The 18,175-nt window shown below is 46.5% G+C and overlaps 1 protein-coding gene across 1 annotated transcript; it reads right to left on the bottom strand.

The window, feature by feature from the left end:
• Positions 1–1,858: 1,858 nt before the first annotated feature.
• Positions 1,859–18,031, bottom strand: LOC138110359 (heat shock factor protein 3-like). Its single transcript, XM_069015126.1, has 13 exons — positions 17,860–18,031; positions 16,622–16,730; positions 14,845–14,972; positions 11,840–11,964; positions 10,902–10,977; positions 10,175–10,236; positions 9,655–9,736; positions 9,232–9,365; positions 7,917–8,162; positions 6,539–6,644; positions 5,906–5,971; positions 4,994–5,060; positions 1,859–4,381 (listed from the first exon to the last, which is right to left on the bottom strand). Exons 1-13 carry the CDS (start codon positions 18,001–18,003, stop codon positions 4,050–4,052), a joined length of 1,677 nt encoding a protein of 558 aa, XP_068871227.1. The 5' UTR covers positions 18,004–18,031; the 3' UTR covers positions 1,859–4,049.
• Positions 18,032–18,175: the final 144 nt, after the last annotated feature.

Here is an 18,175-nt window from a genome sequence, read left to right as displayed (position 1 = left end):
GCCACGGTGGTGACTGGGCTGGGAGCACATGGGAGATTGGGAGGAGACACAGCCAGGACAGGTGACCCCAACTGACCATACCACATGCCATTGTACTCAGTATATAAAGCTGGGGGGGGGGGGGAAGAAGGAGGAAGGGGGGGGGAATATGTGGAGTGATGGTGTTTGTCTTTCCAGGTCACCATTACACGTGATGGGGCCCTGCTCTCCTGGAGGTGGCTGAACACCTGTCTGCCCATGGGAAGCAGTGAATGAATCCTTTGTTTTTCCTTACTTATGTGCCAGCTTTTGCTTTCTATTGATCTGTCTTTATCTCAACCCACAAGTTTTCTGGCTTTTGCCCTTCCAGTTGTCTCCACAATCCCACTGGTGGGAGAGTGAGTGAGTGGCTGCATGGGATTTGATTGCTGACTGGGTTGAAAACACAACAGGAATGTATCACTAGCAGGATCTGGACCAACCAGGAAGCTGAAACTCAAACTGTGTGACTAAAAAAGATGTGTAGATATTTATTCACATATTTACATTTACCCATTTGATTTGGAACAGTGGCAGGAAAAGTCTTGTCCTTTATACAATGCAGGACCAGGCATCTGTACCTAAGGTGACTGTGGCAGCAGCCCCTTACTTCTGCTTTGGGTATCTGTAATATCATGATACTACTTTTCAAAACAACAATCTTGTTTTAGGAGACAGCGAAACATTCTGAGCATGGATGGATGAGGTGGCATCACACAGCCCAGGAGAGACAGAGCAAAATCAGTTTTTCTCATATTCTGGAAAGCTCTGTTAGCAAGCACACAGGAGATACGAACTGGTGGCAGGGATCCGATGGTTGGTGTGGGGAGGGCTGGGTTGGAACAGTGCAAAAGTAGATCTGAGAAGGGCACTTGGCACTTTCTCAGTCTGCACTCGCCACGCCTGGGAGTGGTCTGTGAATTCCCAGCACGTGAACGATAAGGAAGAGCAATCTTTCCTCCCCAGACACAGAACGATAAAGGCAAGGAGCCAGTGCAGCAGCCATGGGGAGAAGGAAGGAAGCTGCTGCTACAGTGAGGCCCCTGTGGTCATGGGTGACAAACTGGTGATGCATCAGGCTGCAGCAGTGCCCCCACCCAGCCTGGCACATGGGGACTGGCGACCACTGCCTGGCTGCTGGCCCTCGGGCACAGGCTGGGCAGCAGCTGCACTGCGCTGGAGGTGCACTGCACTGCAGACAGATTCAGCCAGCTTGTCATAGCAGAGGAGTCTGTCCATAGCTCCACGTGCCAATCCCACTGCTGTGTCCTTATCCTCATCCTGAAGCAGAGCAGCGTGTTCTGTATAAAGATCCTTTTTCTTGGCAGTGGAAATGATGCACACTTCCTTACTTCTAGGAAAATCCCACACAAACTGTAATGCCCCCAGTATCAGTTACCCCAGGCAGGGTCTGCACAGGGTGCCGTGTCTGGATCTGGGGTCTGCCTGATGCTACAGAGAGTCTGGGCTGATCCCTGTTTCCTTCTATTATCTCCAGTAAGTACTTCAATCCATGACTTAGGGAGCTGAGGGCCTTGCCTACTGAAGGCTATGGAGAACATGCAAAGGTGCACAACATCTGGTTATTTTTCAGCACACATGGCATTTTGAACTTTCACATCATCCCGTTTGAAAAAACCAGTCCCAGGTGCCCTTCTGGGCTCTGGAAACAGACACTAGGCTTTCCTCATCATCCTAGTTATTCCTGAACCAGCAGCAGCTGTGTCATGAGACCACACCCCAGGAGCAAGAAAACTCTTAATTCTGAAAAAATCAGTAACAGGTTTGGGAAACATTGGCACATACAGGAACACACACAAAGAATGTACAAGAAACACAGTAATGCTTTTGCAATTCTTGAGTTTAATTACTTCAGCATGTGGGTTTTTCTTGCTATTCAGTCTTTCCTGCAATCTTTCTTAAGAAAGTTGCATAAATACTTTTCCCAGACCAGTACATAAACCAGACACACAGATGCACAAACTCTTTTTTTCTTGCAATTTTTTTAAGCCTTGGTTTCTTAACTTCTTAAGAGAGAAGGTGTATTAAAAACCCATGATGCACTCAGACCCAGTATCTGACAGTGAGCTGCACTGAGGGGAGAGGACTCTGTGACAGAGGAACATAACACTAATCCATAACAGCAATTACAGTCCAACCTGTGCAGGGAGTCAGAGGTGCAGATCAACCTCCCAAAGAACTCTGTTGTCTGCATGGTGCTGTCAAACAGCACACCAGGAAAGTCTGGTTTTCACTGGTCTCACTCTCAGCAAAACTGTGGCCTTTGGGAAGGAATTAAACCAAACCTGACCTGGGACAGATACAACATGCTCACCTCCCCCTCTCCCTTCAGCTCATGAAAACTTGAGACTATTCAGCCCTTGGCCTCAAGAAGTCAGCAAAAGAAAGACTGTGAAGGCTTGAATAAGACAAACTTGACAAAAGGCAATTCAAAGGATGGAAATGAGAAGGGTCACAAGGTAAGAACAGGTACAGAAGCACAGAAATAAAATGACACTGAAGATGTTACACGCTCAGGAGCAGGACCTTCCTTTGTAACTCAAGAGATTTGACAGTGAAGCACAAATCCAACAAAGTCAGGCCAGCACAGGTAACATGCATTATCTAGCAGGCTTCAGAATATCTACCTTGGATTCTTGAGTATAAAAGAGCTCAGCACTTACTAGTTCAGGAACATTAGAGAGAACAAAGCTTGTAGGTAGCCTGAATTCCTAAAACTGGAAAAAAATTTGAAGTAACTGTGCTGGTAGGAGTATCAGGTGATACTATCCAAGGGGGTTTCTACCTGCATCCAGGCCTCTTGCAGCCCCAGCAGTTTGCTGTCACTTCAGCACGTGGCAGGTTTGAGTGGGCTGGCAAAGCTATGACATGCTTGGTACTAGCACAGAACTTGCTGCTCTACTGACACTGAGGCTGGGCTCCACAGTACAGCTACTCAGAGAAAACCTGGGAAACAGTGCCAAAAGAAACTCTGGGAAAAGACTTTTTGACGAAGCAGACACTAGCATATGTAATTCGTTGTCAAAAGACTCAGATGCATCTGGTTAATTTGGCTTTAAGATTCCACAGGCAGAAATTGCAGCGTGAAGCCCGGTGTCCATCCAGGGGCAGGGAACAATAGCTGCTACCAGCACAGAGATACCTTAATGTGACACCGTGTCAGTGCAAGGCACCCCAGGGCTCCCCTTCTCATTTTAGGGGCAGCTGCTGGCCTTTGCTAAACATGAATCAGTCCCATTGACCATCTCCAAGGACACATGACCTGTGAACTGGGGGCAGGTTACCCCGGAACTGCCATGCAATGTGCATGAGAAATCAGCGCTACACAGGGGGGCAAGCACTTCCTACCACAACTCCTACAATCCGGGGCAATGGATGTGTGCTAGCATGTTAAAAAATAATACTCCACAGTTAAAATGTCATTTTCCATAGGAAAAATGTCCCCTATACCTAGGAGCAAATCTAGGAGTACGAAAGTGATCTAAGCAGATGCAAACAACTGTAGCCAGTAACTATCAAAAAAAGAAATCTCAAATGAAAAACAAAATTTAAAACCAATTCCAAACAGTAGGCAAGCCACCTATTGAAGCAGGCTCTCCAAAGAGTAAAACCCAGGTTCAAAATATTACACACCACATTACTATCCAGCTAATAAAAACAAACACTACCCCCCAACAAAAAAACCCAGCCAAACTTTACAAACAGGATACAAACAGATTTCCTCTTGCAATAAGAATATTGGATAAAAAGTTATGGAATACAGTGGTATGTTTACAGGGTTGTTGTTCTTCCCCTCTGTCTGGTGCCCTCACTCCACCAGCTCTTGTTGTTGTTGAGCTTGTGCTCAGTTCTCCCAGATGTGCTCCCTGCTTGCAGCAAGAGAACTTCCCTTTGTCTGTGCAGAACAGGGTCCCCAGGAAGCAGGTGAGGACCAAGCTCACACTTTTTACTGCTCCACTCCTTTGGTGGTTATTCCACAGCACTAAGCCAGTTACAGATGTTCTATGAGTTCAAGAAATTTCTATTTCAGAAGCCTCATCTATGAAGTTAGCAACAGGACTGAGAAGCAGGAGTGGAAACAGTTTATATTCTCCATTCCCATCTTCTGGGAGGAGCGGCGGATCACCCATTCCCAGAGCGTCCAGAGGCTCGGCCTGGCTTGCTGGAGCTGCAAGTGGCACAACGGTTTCACTGGCTGCTGGAGGCTGGAGAGCAGGTTTCTCCTCCAGGGAAGGCAGGAGAAAGTCTTTCTGACCGTCCACCTTCCCTGCAGCTTCACCCGAAGGCAGCTCTTCAAATAAGGAAAGCAGAGGGTTGGCCCTGTACTGGATCAGCTGCATATCTGAGGGAAAAACAAACAGTTAAAACTGTTTCACCAACTGAAGGCTCTTATTCAAGGCAAGGAAATCTGGAAAGGTTGCTTCAAACTTGGTGTACTACAGGAAAGCCCAGGCTGGGCTGGGACAAACCCTACACCCATGGCTGTCAGAGTGAAGCCAAAGCCCCTGTACCTGGAAACATCAGTGCCTGAAGCCCACTGCAAGCCCCTGACTCTCACAGCATGCAATGGCAGCACTGCAGTGGTAACCTGAGCAGCACTGCCTTTGGGGGGGATCATGGCCTGTGCAGGAGATACTGCCACAAGGACATTGGCGGTTCTGCTCCCCACTGTGGCACTCGTGTCACGTTTCCATGTGAAAAAGGACACAGGATGGGACCCATGTTTTCTGTGTGAAAAACCAGGATGGGTTTTTTCTATCTGAAAAACAGGATGGGCCTGTTAAGACTGAGGCACAGCTTCAAGATCAGTGAATTGTCACAGTCTTCACAAAAAGCTTAAGCCCAGACCAAAGAAGGAGATATTACAGGCTACAACAATTCCATTTCAATATACAGTTTTCAAAGAGTGTGGAGCTGCCACAGTGCTCAGTGCTCCGTGCTCCTTTCTGCCCACCTTTGCTTCCTGAAGTTTCCCTCTCACTTGCTCCCAGACCTTCAGTGCTCTCTGCCAAGTTTGCCATCTGAAACAAGGCAGACAGACAGTTAAGACAGAATGTTTAACAACAACAAAATGGAAGTCTTTACTGACTGGTTAACAGAATTAGATGTGAAAGGAGAAGGGAAGAGAGATGGAGCAACTGAGCAATGAGCCTGTTGTTGCACACGAAGGCCTGCACACAGGAGCTCTCAGAAGGAGGCACAGTGAAGTACAAACTGTACTTACTAAACAAAACAAGCTTCTGGCTAACAAATATTTGTTTTACCTTCCAAACCAGAAGCTTTACTATAATCGGTCTTGTTGGGGTAACAGTTAAACATGATTTCATCATGTAATTAAATTTTGCAGGCACTGCTTAAATGCAGCTGCATTTTACATCAGTTGTAGTCTAAGCTCTTCTGACTGAGAAATCCTAGTTTAAATATTTTTTCAGGACTACAACAAAAATAGCACTTGCAAGGGTTTTTTTTTAATAGTATGAATCAATTTTAGGAACTGGACCAAGAGAAGTAAGTTTATGCTGAATTTCTGTGTATCTTCTGAGGAAATCCCATACAACCACGTTCAGAACAACTACAGTGTATTGCATTACAATTTTCATTTAGTACTTTTCCTCCAGTCTTCAGACAGGCATTCCAAGTGTATGACTGCACTAGGAATGTAGGACTGGAAATTATCTTGAGATCCCTCTTAAATTCCGACATGCCAACACTGATAATTGAAACCCTGAAGTCAGCTGGATGCGATGAACCACCAGTGTCACCCTGTGCCACCAACCCCGTTCCCACCCTTGAGGTACATCAAGCAAGATTCAACTCCCAGCATCACATTCACCCTCCCCACCACAGAAGTAAATCTTACTCTTACATTTTCCATACCAGGGGGAGTTTCCATCAAGCTCATATCCAGGGCTGGCAGCTCAGGATTAAATGTCTGAAAATAAAACCAGACCACATGTCAACTAATAAAGTTCTTGAAATAAAATTGCAGAGGGCTCCTCAAAGAACTGCAGGACCCAGGGTGCTGCTCCTTCCACTGAAGCATGGGGATAGTGGCTCCTCCATGGGCCTTCAGCTGGGAGCTTCAACCTGTGGCAGTAAACTGAGGTCACAAGAGGAGAAAAGGTTACCCTATTTCCCAGTGATTCTGGGAATACAGCTAAATTTCACTCCATATCATCCAGTTGAATCAAACACACAGTCAGGATGTGATGATATGTGATTGAGGTTTGAGAAGGAGAATTGAGGCAATTTTTTTCCTTCTTCCCCCCCCCCCCCGCCCGCTTCGGTTCTGTAGAACAGAAATCCTTTATGATCTGGGAAAGGCTCCCAGTATTACCTTGTACATTGTGAGTACCTATGAATCATTCTATTTGTAACTATTTGCTTTTCAAGATGTTGCCCCCTCTTACCCATTACAACATGGAATAAACTAGTGACATTTCATGATGCAACCTGAGCAGTATTTCTCAGAAATCAGAAATAGCGAGAAGACACTCACATCACTGAATGCTTCAGCACCAAAGTTGTACTGCTTCCCTGACAGCATTGCTTGGAGCTCTTCAAGGCTGGCATCGATGCAGTTCAGAAAATCCTGAATTTCTTCTCTAAAAAGACAAAATTACATAGTACTGTAAGGCACAGGTGGCAGGCAGGGCCTCCTCTTGCCCCACAAGGCAGGTTGCCTACAATCCAGAATAGCCAAATGGATGAAACTGCATTCCTGTATCACCTTTCACTCTGAGGTATAGGTACAAGGAACACTACCTGAACAGCAAGCACAACTACAGCTATCAGGTCAAAAAGCAGTTCCTCCTTCCATACCTACTCCTTCCCTCATTTTAGTATCTGGTCAATGTTCTCAGACCCCAGCCTGTACACCAGTACCTGTTTAAACAAAGGTCCGATGGCTTTCCCCTGGGACAATAAATGATAAGCGAAGGGCTGGAAATAATCTGGGCCTGAAGGAACTCTACCTACTCTGAAACATCGGCTTGTTGCCAAATTGGACATGTTTCCAAGGACAGTGGGCAAGACATGAGGGACAGTGAAGAACCTGGAAAGGCAGCAGCAGGCACAGTGGCCACACTGCGTATCTTGCTATGCCATGAGGTGCTCCTGTACTGAATTCCCAGCGCTGAGGAATGGGCAGTTCCAAGGCACTGCCCCACATCCTGCAGTGCCCAGGAGAGAAGATACAGCAGGGCCTTCAGACCATACGAGTGCTGGGACACCACCCCAGACCCTCCTACCCGCCACTGACCACAGCAGAAGAGCTGTAGGAGCAAGGGTTAAAGCTTTGTCCTCGATACAGCTCTCGCAGCCACACTGACGGCGCTGGCAAAGCTCAGGGACTGGAGTGGAGCTGGGAACTGCTCACGCAGCCACCACGGAGTGGGAACCCACAGCCTGCACCCCTGATCCAGGGCTGTGTGATCTGACAGGGCACACGGGAAACAGCTTTGCACAAATGAGGGGAAGAGAAGGAAAGGAACAGTGAGATGACCACCAGGACAATCCACATCCAGGTCCCAGGAATAAAGTGCCCACAATGCCTGCCCGAGATTAGTGCTCTTCACCTCCTGCTTGGCAGCACCTAGCAGTGCCAGCAGTGGGCTGATGGGACACACTGACGGACGCACCAGCACTCAGGCACACCTGTTACCATAAAGGTGACAGGGACACTTACCCTTTTTCAATGTGTGATGCCAAAATGTGGCTTTTTCAAGCCCTGGTAACAAAGGTGCAGAGAATTCACTTCATCAATGACAAATCAAAAGCTAATTCCATATGTTCTGTCAAACAACGCACCCTCCAGAACTCCGACAGGATCCCACAAGGTGACAACAGCATAATGCTTTTCAGAAACAAGTTAATACCTGTCCAGCAAAGGATCATTTTGGTTTCCAGAGTTGTTCTCATTCAAGATGGAGTCAATTACTGACACGGGGTCCTCTGGAGCATTTGGCTGTGCAGTGTGGAGCTCCACAGCAGCTGTGCCTGTTTCGCCAGATTTGCTGACATCGTTTATAGGAACTGATGGGACAGGTTCTGCACAATTTAACTCACTTGGCTGTGATACTTGACAAAGAGGTAAGCCAGGATCCAGAGCTGCCTGTGGCTCTCTAAAATGTGACCCAAAGAGAAACAACACACAGGAGAATTTATCAACTGCATTACTATTCATTTCAGGTTTAGTATCCCAAATCTTAATAAGACTAGGCCAGTCAAGGGTTCAAGTAACAAACTGGTCTTTAGAAAAAGCAGCAAAGTGGCAGATTAAGAATCTCTCACTACAGCTTATACAGAGACCATGTATGAGAGCAAAACACCTCTTATTCCCAGGCAAAAAGCAGCAATATAGTATATAGGATTTAGGCAGGAGGGAAACTCCTAAAAGACAGACTCTGGAAAGAAAATACTCCAAATTAGTCCATATTTCATTCTGGCTATTAACAACGAAATGGGTTTTCACTAAAATCTGAAACAAGGCAGACAGACAGTTAAGACAGAATGTTTAACAACAACAAAATGGAAGTCTTTACTGACTGGTTAACAGAATTAGATGTGAAAGAAGAAGGGAAGAGAGATGGAGCAACTGAGCAATGAGCCTGTTGTTGCACACGAAGGCCTGCACATAGGAGCTCTCAGAAGGAGGCACAGTGAAGTACAAACTGTACTTACTAAACAAAACAAGCTTCTGGCTAACAAATATTTGTTTTACCTTCCAAACCAGAAGCTTTACTATAATCAGCTTTACTACTATACAGAGAATGCCTTCCCTAGGATATGCTTAGTGAGAGCAGTATTGAAACTGGAGATAAAACTATACATCTTGATTTGTTTGTTAGCAATCTACATATATTTTGGATTATCAGAAACCAATATATGCACTCATGTCCCTGTTCAGTCAAAAAGTCAAGTATGTGCTTATTTTTTGAACACACAGAAAAGCCTTGATAAATTAAACCTGAAATGTCCATCAGCCTGACAGGCTTCCAGGGACTCCTGAAGAGACATGAGCTCTGACAATAGCCAATGCTACCTGCTGTAGAAGGACAGCGTACAACAGGCCTGTCATGCACAAACGGACATTCAGAGAGACACTGTTTCCCAGAATCCATATGGATCACCAACATTACTATAACTACCCAATTAACCCAGGCATAAATATTTCATATACTTTGGACATACCTGGCTCTGCCACTTGTGTGTGCCACAGCAAGGAGGCCATTGGTGGCATTTTCCAGGGTGTCAGTGATATCTCGGATTATCAGACCTGTACCATTTCCATCCTCTTCATCTGCACTATGTTCAGAAAAAGCCATCTGCAGATACAGCACAGAATGAGTAAACCACAGGCTCTGACCTTTTCTTTTTCCATACTGAAGCCCCATTCTCCTTGCAGCTTCTCTTTCCTGTTCACATTTCATCTGTGACCAGTTGCACTGATTTGCATGATTTTACAGCCAGAGTGATGCTCTAAAGCTGTCCATTGCCCATTACAAAAGGGAGCACATTGATTACAAGGTTAGGGTATTTGTAGCCATAAGGAAGACTGATATCACTGTGTATCATCCTGTCCAACCCACTGCCTCTATCCCAGGGGAGACTTACAGCTTGGCCACTCTCCACAGGGATGCGGACATACTGACGACTGTACTTGGAGGGTGAAGCACCCGTAGCATCTGTGAGAGACCTGAGACAAAGCACAGCTTTAGTACATCCTGACTTCCAGAAAGAAGAGCTGCAGCAGTGCCAAATACAGGCAGTAATGGTTATCATTCTTTCCCTCCAAGACACTTTTGGGAGGCTTTTGGGAATGTGTGTCAGGAAGGGTACTGCAGGCAGCCTGCACTACACACACACTGTGGTTTGGAAGAAGTCAGTTACGCATGCACATTTGGAGATTTACCACTTTGGATAACTGTGCCCTTTGGAATTGAAAATGTATAGAATATACTCTTCCCACCCATTTTAGTGATAGGAGGAAATACTTATTTTGTGCTTGACTGAACTTCCATCAGCTTCCTCAAGTTTGAATATACAAATGATAAAAATATCTGTCACACAACAAAAACTGATTTATCCCTATAATTTACATCTGACACTGATCTGGGACCTATCAAGTAATTACCTTTTTCTTTTGACCCCAACAATATAATTTCCTCGCATCAAACTGAGTATAAATTGAAGAATCTAAAAAGGAAAAACAAAAGAAAACCAAAACCAAGTGGTCAGCATAGCAATCCTAACATTAAATTCTTAATTCAGATTTTACTATGAAATTATACAGTTATGTGACAGAAATTAACAGGTATTTTAAAAATCCATTTGCAGTTATATCTTAAAGAACAAAGCAAGAGTTACAAACTGCATAGAAAAATTATCCCACTTGCACAGTTGGCTTTTTTTTTGAAATGCAATATAACAGCACAAGTCACTGGAGGATTCCAGATCAGAAACAGCTGAGGGATAAACCAGAGAAGATTTTTTCCAGCGTGCAAGCTCCTACAATTTCTGGGTTCCAAGTTCACTTCTCAAGTGGTCTAAGTGTATCCTGGTCCAAGATCTTTCACGGACTCCATTCCATGTGCCTGCAATCTCTCAAGGTCTGGGCTCCTGTTACCATGCACTGTCTCCACACACTGACATCCTACTATGACTTTTCCTTAGTGCTTTACTTGTGGTTTTTTACTGTGCTACTTCTGGGACACTCAGGAACTGAGAACATTTTCTTTATGCTGTATTAATACAGCCTGTTCAGCTCTGTGTCATTTGTCATTCTACATAAGCAAAGAATGCCATGAAGTATCACAGAGGCAGGAATAAGGATGGTAGCACTGAAGATGCTGCAATGGTACCTTAGACAGCAGCTTCTGTTGTTGACTGTGCTTCTGCCTTAGAACTGCCACTTCTTTCCACAGGGCCTTATTTTCTCTGCAATGCAGAATAAATCAGAAGACAGAGGATGAACAGAGTTTACTTTATATGCTCTAGTTTTACAGCTTTCAAACCTTTAGAGTAACTTGCAGAACCAATGGCAACATTCCCTCTGTGGATAACTAACCCTCAGTTAATCTGATCCACTAGTATAAACTCTGGGTTAACTTAACTCCATTTTCAATCAGGCAGCATCAAACACTCAGTAAAGACACCCTCATCCTCTGCTGCTCCACCAATAATCTTGACCTGAGGTATTCCTTCAAAGCCTCAAAGCTGTTGAATAAGGACTTTGTGTTACACTCAGCCTGTTTCCAAACACTGACAGCCTTGGGACAGATCTAAAAGTAGTGTTCAAGGGGATTGGTTGGTTTTTTGTTTTTTAGAGAACACAGAGAGAAAGGTATCTCCTGAACTCTGTTTGATATCTGCTGGTATACCAATGACCTGAATGAATTACCAGTGCCTATATGAAGGGGATCTGAGAGAACAGAGATGAGGATGTGTAAAGTCCACTTCCAATAAGGAAGAAAACAAAACACCAATTGTCCCTCACTGCATCTAACCCTGACTGTATTCAAAAAATGAAATGCTTTTATTGACCTAAAGAACTACTACAGGTGCTGGCAACCAGAGTGAAATCTCAAGACAGTCAACAAACTCCCAGTCTAAATTTCCAGTCTGTAACTGAATTACAAAAACAAACAAGATTCAGAATGTTGTGTGGGGTGGAATGGGCATTCTTAGGAAAAAATATAGCTTCACCTGTTTCCAGTTCACATGAAACCCATATTTAGCCAATCTCCATCAGATATAAGCAACATTCAATGCATAAGCACCCCGAAACAGCCGAGTCTACCTCTTCATGTTAGCCAGCCTGACATCCATGTTGTTCTGCTGCTCTCTCATCTCCTGCACTTCAGACAGGACTTTGTGCAAATCCTCTGTGCAGACCTTGATATCCTCAGTTCTCACTGCAGACACCTAGAATGAGTACACATGCTTTACTACAAACAGTGCATACTCCTTGCTGCAGGGAGAGTGCAGTCAGTCTGCAGAGCAGGACCGAGCCCCATTAAAAGACCAGGTAAGACTGCAATTCTTACATGGCACAAAACACCACAGCTGCTGCAGATGACAATCCTTAGGACAGGCTGCACTGTATAAAAAAACCAAGATGCCAATGAAAACATGACATTAGCACTTTGTACCTGGAGACAGTAGATTCATGACTGTAAGTCACAATAAAAACCACTGACTGCAAAGGGCTTTCCCTGGGGGTTCTCAGTCAGGCCTGGTGACAGCTTGCCCTCTAGTGTCACAGAGCAAACACCAGCCAAAAAAACACCACAGCTGATAGTGGAAGAACAAGGTGATCATATTCCTTCTAGATGTGGGTAAATCTGCCAGCAAAGGACTAACAAATTTCCATTAAGGTACCAGGAGATAAAGGTGTCTAGTTAGATGCATCCTACTCAGTCAGAAAATTTATCCCACACCAGCTGAATTGCAGATTCCCCTGCTGGTGTTTCCTCTACTATCTCTCTGCTCAGTGACATTCCAAAGTTATGGAGACTTGTCTGCACAAAGACGAGTCCAAACTGCTCTTCTACTCACAGCAGAATCTGTGAATGCTGCTACTTCAAACGATGGTGGAAAAGCCATCCGAGAGCAAAAAGCTCACCATCTCCTTCCTGCATTTCTGTATTAAACATTTTCCATTTCCTTCAGCAACTGTCTCTGCAGCAGGAGCACTGTTGGCTGCAACACAATTCAGGGTTTTGAAAAAGACAGGTCTATAATGCATCACATGCACTTGTCTGAATGACACATCCAGGTTTTGTGGGCATAATTTTGAACATCATTTTGCCAAGTACTGACTATAATGGAGCCACATGGAGTTGTACCAGGTATCCCTCCCAACCTACAGACTGCTGGGAGTTTTCTTGGTACTCTGGTAAATTCCAAGGGAATGTGAAAGCATCTCTTGGATTCCAAGGGGGAGGTGAAAGCACCAATGTGGGATTGGCCTGCTAAGGTCTGAGATAACTTCTGTGCAGGTTGGCTCACACATCTTGTCATCCAAAGGGGAATGGGATAGTCAGAAACGAACCTATGGTGGTACGAACCAACATCCCATCCCTTTGTGCTGGAACAGAACACAGCTGTTGTGCAAGCACTTCTCAGACATGACTAACTACTTTCTTGACATGATCCCATGGTGCAAAGGATGGATTGAATGGTCTGACAGTTGTCCTCCCTGTCTGCAGTCTAGATGCTTTGCTGTTTGTTACAGTTAATAATTTATGCTAATGTACACAGGGTGCATCCCAAATGGAATTCTTGGCTGTCTGATTTCTCTTCAGCACACCACCTCTCTGCGGGAAGACAACCAAAAGTTGCAGGAAGTGGGTGGAAATTTCAAATGCAGCCAGCTAGCCTCCAAAAAAAAAAGGCCCAATCTAAATTCTGCCCAAGTACAAGGAGAAGCTCAAATACAAGCTCTTCACAGTCCCCAACTGGCTAAGGGTGTCCAGTCCTTGGGTGCTGAGGCACTGGCAAAGGCTGCCCAGAGAAACTTGGCTATCCCATCCCTGGTTGGACGGGGCTTGGAGCATCCTGGTCTAGTGGGAGGTGTCTCTGCCCATGGCAGTGGGTGGAATGAGATGAACTCTAAGGTACCTTCCAACCCAAACCATTCTGGTATTCTGTGAAGACACACAGGGTCTCTGCATACCAGCAGAGCTAAAAGTGAAAGAGAACAAGGAAAGCAAGTCCCGCATTCAAACCTGCAGTCCTGACAGAGGCTTGAAATACAGTTTACAGCCAATACTGGAACATGGCCCCATTCCAGGCAGTAAAAGAGCAAGAAAATGAATGACTGTTTTGCAAAAAAATCGCTAACATTTCCTGTGCAACAAAGAATATCTTTCATCAACCTATTCAACACTTCATATGAATGTCCTTGGCACTGAGCAGAGCTTTTTGTCTTTCCATCTAGAACACTCCACCCAGTGCACCACCCCTGGGACACATGGTGCCACACCTTACGTCACCGTGCACCTGCCCGGCCAGGCGCACACGCTGGGACACGCTGGTCACAGCAGCGGGGGGAGCACAGCCTGAGCCAGTGCCACTGCATCGATTCTGCCTCCAAGCAGGGGCAGCTCACTGAACAATCAATCCAAACAGAATTGTGCCTCTCCAGCCTACCCTGGGCTTTTATTACCCTGGGCGATGCAGCCACACCTGACAACAGCCTAAAGAAAAGATTCTGCTGTTCAAATGTCAACATGATGTATCACGATACTCTCTTCCTCAGGATATTATGGGCTGTAATGTGCCAACAGAGGATAAGTATCTGTGCAGAAACTGAACGTCCAAAAGAAAAGCAGAAAGTGCTCATAAGGATGTAGTTTAGTGGCAACATAGTTTTGGAGGAGCAATATGATTTATGCAAACTCATCCAAATGAACCAGTTAGTGATGACCTTGGTGATTTTCAATGAGTGCCAAATGGGAATGTATTTTCTTTTGCTTCTTTCACTTTGTGCCCTTCTCTGAGTTAAAGATGCTGACAGAACTGCAGACCATGCTAAGCTGCAATCAGGGATAGGAACTCTGTGGAGAAGGGCTGTGGTTTGATGACGATGCAGAACATGGTCCTACCCCAGTTCACGACCAACAGCAGAGCAGGTTTTGTCTAAGCACTGGCACAAGGAGGCCCAGCCAAGCACCAGCCTGGCATTGTGAGGGAGTTTCCTTGGTTCCCATGGTACTTGCTGGCTGTGTTTTAAACACCCATACGTGCTCCTGATAAGCCACTTTCGTAACCAAGTGAAGTAAATATGTGCCTGGACTATACCTTGCGCTTGATGTTTTCCAGTAAATGTGCCTTCCCTTGCTTGAAGAAAGGGTGCTGGAACTCAATGACTGAACTTTTCTCTGCTGTGATGATACCATTCTCCAGAGCAATCACCTTCCTGAAACCATCTGTGGAGAGGAATCAACAAAGGCATTTCTTCCAGTTGAGAGCTGATTCTGAATACATACAGTTAAAGAAAAGTCCAGTGCTACCAAAACACCCACTGCACTACAGTTACTGGGAGCAGAAACTATGAAAAACAGCCAAAGTAGCCTTTCTTGGTGCTCAACGATTTCACTTCTCTGATCCTCACAGCTAGAGAATATGTCCAGAGTACCACTGCCTGCAGGCTGCACATGCAGCTGCACAGCAGAGGCCACTGTGTGTCCGTGGGCAAGACAGCATGGCCAAACGATCCCAGCCACGTACAAACCTTCACAACAGTTAGAAATGAGATTTACTATGACATCTTGAATAGAATCATGTCCCAGTGGATGCAGAAGAATGCTAAAGTTTCCCTTTTACCCCTGACAACTACACATCAAAACAAATGCTGTCATGTACTACCATGGTCTGCAGAATAAAGCAAGGCAGAGAAGTTAGCTCCCTGCCTGCCTATGCAAACACTTGCAGCAGAGCACCTTCTTCATACTAGACTGTCTGCACAAAGTAAGATATTGCCAGTTCTATTTCCATCACTGCTCAAACGCCACAGGGTGGATGCATGATTCAGCTGACAGGCCAATCCACCTCTCCTCAGTCAAGGTTTTAACACAATTAATGCACTCCAACTATTATTAGACAGCCAGAATAGGTCCAGCAGTAAAAGGAGGCTGCCACTACATTGTACACCTTCATAGGAATATTTGTATTTTTTCCATTTATCCTGGCTACAAGGGAAGAGACAATTGTTTCTTTGGATTATCCTCTGTCACTCAAGTGATGGATCTCATAAACACAAGCACATGACACAAACAGCAGCACCTACCCTCTGTCCAGAGACTAAACAGATGTGCCTTCTCTCATGTCTACATAAATCCTATACAGGCATCGGCTACAGAGATCAGGCAAACCTACTGGGCAAGGACAGAAAGCTCCTCCCAGTCAGTCTGAATGAAATTCTAATTGAGGCAGCACCTCCCTGTGCTGTTGATCCCTCCACTGGTCCCAGAAGCTTCAGGAGTTATTCCTGCTGGTTGCTGCAGCCCTGCATGCAGCACTGTGCCCCTGAGCCACCCTCATTGCACCCCTCTGCCTGGCCACGCTGTACATATGCTACACAATGCTGCTTACATGATGCTCACAAGTTGAGCAAAGAAAACATAATGAGAAACGTAGTCCAGCTCGGCCCATCAGTGGGACTGATCTAGTTCCAACACAGCAAAACAGGCAAGAGCAGTGGCAGCCCCAAAATCCAGGCAATTTTTTTCCAGATTCTAGGTGTATGGGTATACACACAGCCTCCTATCCCCTGGGTACACATATGTTTGCTGCAAGAGCAACACTGGAGCTCAGGCAACCTCACACTACCTTTAGGCACCAGCACATATTCTTACAGCTGTTACTCAAAAGGACTTGGAGCTAAAACACAAAAACCAGACACTAAACCAAGTTCTTCCATCAGTCTTTTCTTTTGCAAAGCAAACTCAAGGGCAGAGCTCAGGTTTTCAGGGATGAAAGACTTGCCAAGTCCATTTGCTTGTTTAAAGAAATCCAAACTGAAGCCAAGTAGCTATGAACTTGGCAGACAGAATGCGTAGGAACCACTGATGCTTACACATGTTGAGCTGCCGTATGAAGCTGGAGATATTGTTGTGTTTGAAGTACTTGGGGAGCAGCTCCTTGGCAAACCTCTGCTCATCCAGAATGCAGAAATTCTCGCCATTCTAGGAAATAAGCAGGAGTAACAGTTAGTTAATAAGCACAGCTTTTCTAAGGTGTTGCTCTTAAGTGAAGACCATAAATCAGCAGAGACTGTTCTGATACCAGAAAAGGGTAAAAGACATTGCCAAGTCAACTGTCTGTGGGAACACTTCTGAGTACTTGGGAATGGTCTAAAAAGTTTGAATTCAAGGACACAATTACACGGAACACTTCCACTGAACAGGGAATTTTCTTAAAGCCCTGACACATTGATCTTAACCCAAAGCAAAACTGTTCTAAAAAACCGGCACTCTTTGTCCCCAGGAAACATAAGCATTGCACAAGCCCAGTGGAATTCATGCCACTAAAGAGATTTCATCTCCCTTCATCAGTCTGCCCAGCTCCTGACAAGATTCTTCCATTGTACGTGCTATGTCATCACTAAAAATAACCACATAACGTTGCCGAGTTACCGAAAGTTCAGACAACACAACCCAGCGGTGACCAGGGGTAAGTGTGACACCAGCAGTGCCAGATTTATTACATGTTCAAGATCAAACTTCCTGGAAACCAGAGAGCTTTCTGCATCACTTTTATGTTGTTCATGAGAAGAACAAAAATACTGTATTTTTTTCGTCTTTGCCTTTGTAAAGGGCAAACGGCTGGGAAAAGGTGGAGAAAAATCCTACGGTTTTAAAATGACAGGGAACAAAAATAAACACAGTGCGTGTCTGGGGTGTCTGGTAGTTGTGTCCGTGCCCTGTGCCCGTGGGGTACATCTGTCTCCGCTCCGAAAGGTAAATGGACAGTTAATGGCTCCTGACAGCGTCCTTTCATCACCCGGAGCTGCTGACCGGCAACTCGCGACTGCCCCCCGGGGATGCCCCGCTGCACCAGCCCCGTGGCACGCGGGAGGTTGCGGGGGCAAAGCAGAAGCCCGGGCGCGGTCCCGCGCACGCCGGTCCGCGCCGCGGGGCTGCCCCGCCAGCACCACCGCAAGCGAAGCGGGGAGGCAGGGCCGGGGCGCTCCGGGCAGCCGGGGACCCTCCGCCGCCGCCTGCCCGCAGGGCTCCGCAGCCCCGGCCCGGCGTCCCCACCACCCTCGAGCCGTCCGCGCGGGCCTCCCCGGGCCAGGCCCGGGCGCCTACTCACCCTGCTCCAGCAGATGACGTCGTCGCTGTCCGGGTCCTCCAGCAAGGCCCAGAGCTTGGCGAGGAAGCCGGGGACGGGCACGGGCCCGGGGGCGGGCGCGGCGGGGGCGGCGGGGCCGCGGGGCAGCGCGGGCGCCTCCCGCATCCTCGGACCGCGACGGGCCGCGCGAGCGGGGACGGGCCGCGCGGGGCCGCGCGACGCAGCGAGGGGCGGGGCCGGCGCGCGGAGCAGCCGCTGATTGGCAGGAACCACCAAGCGCCTCCCCTCGCCCCGGCGGCCGCGAGCGTGACTCTTGTTGTGCTCCCGGGGGAGCGAG

Source organism: Aphelocoma coerulescens, chromosome 4A, assembly GCF_041296385.1.
Source record: "Aphelocoma coerulescens isolate FSJ_1873_10779 chromosome 4A, UR_Acoe_1.0, whole genome shotgun sequence".
Classification (NCBI taxonomy): Eukaryota; Metazoa; Chordata; class Aves; order Passeriformes; family Corvidae; genus Aphelocoma; species Aphelocoma coerulescens.
This window is presented reverse-complemented; position numbering and strand designations above follow the sequence as displayed.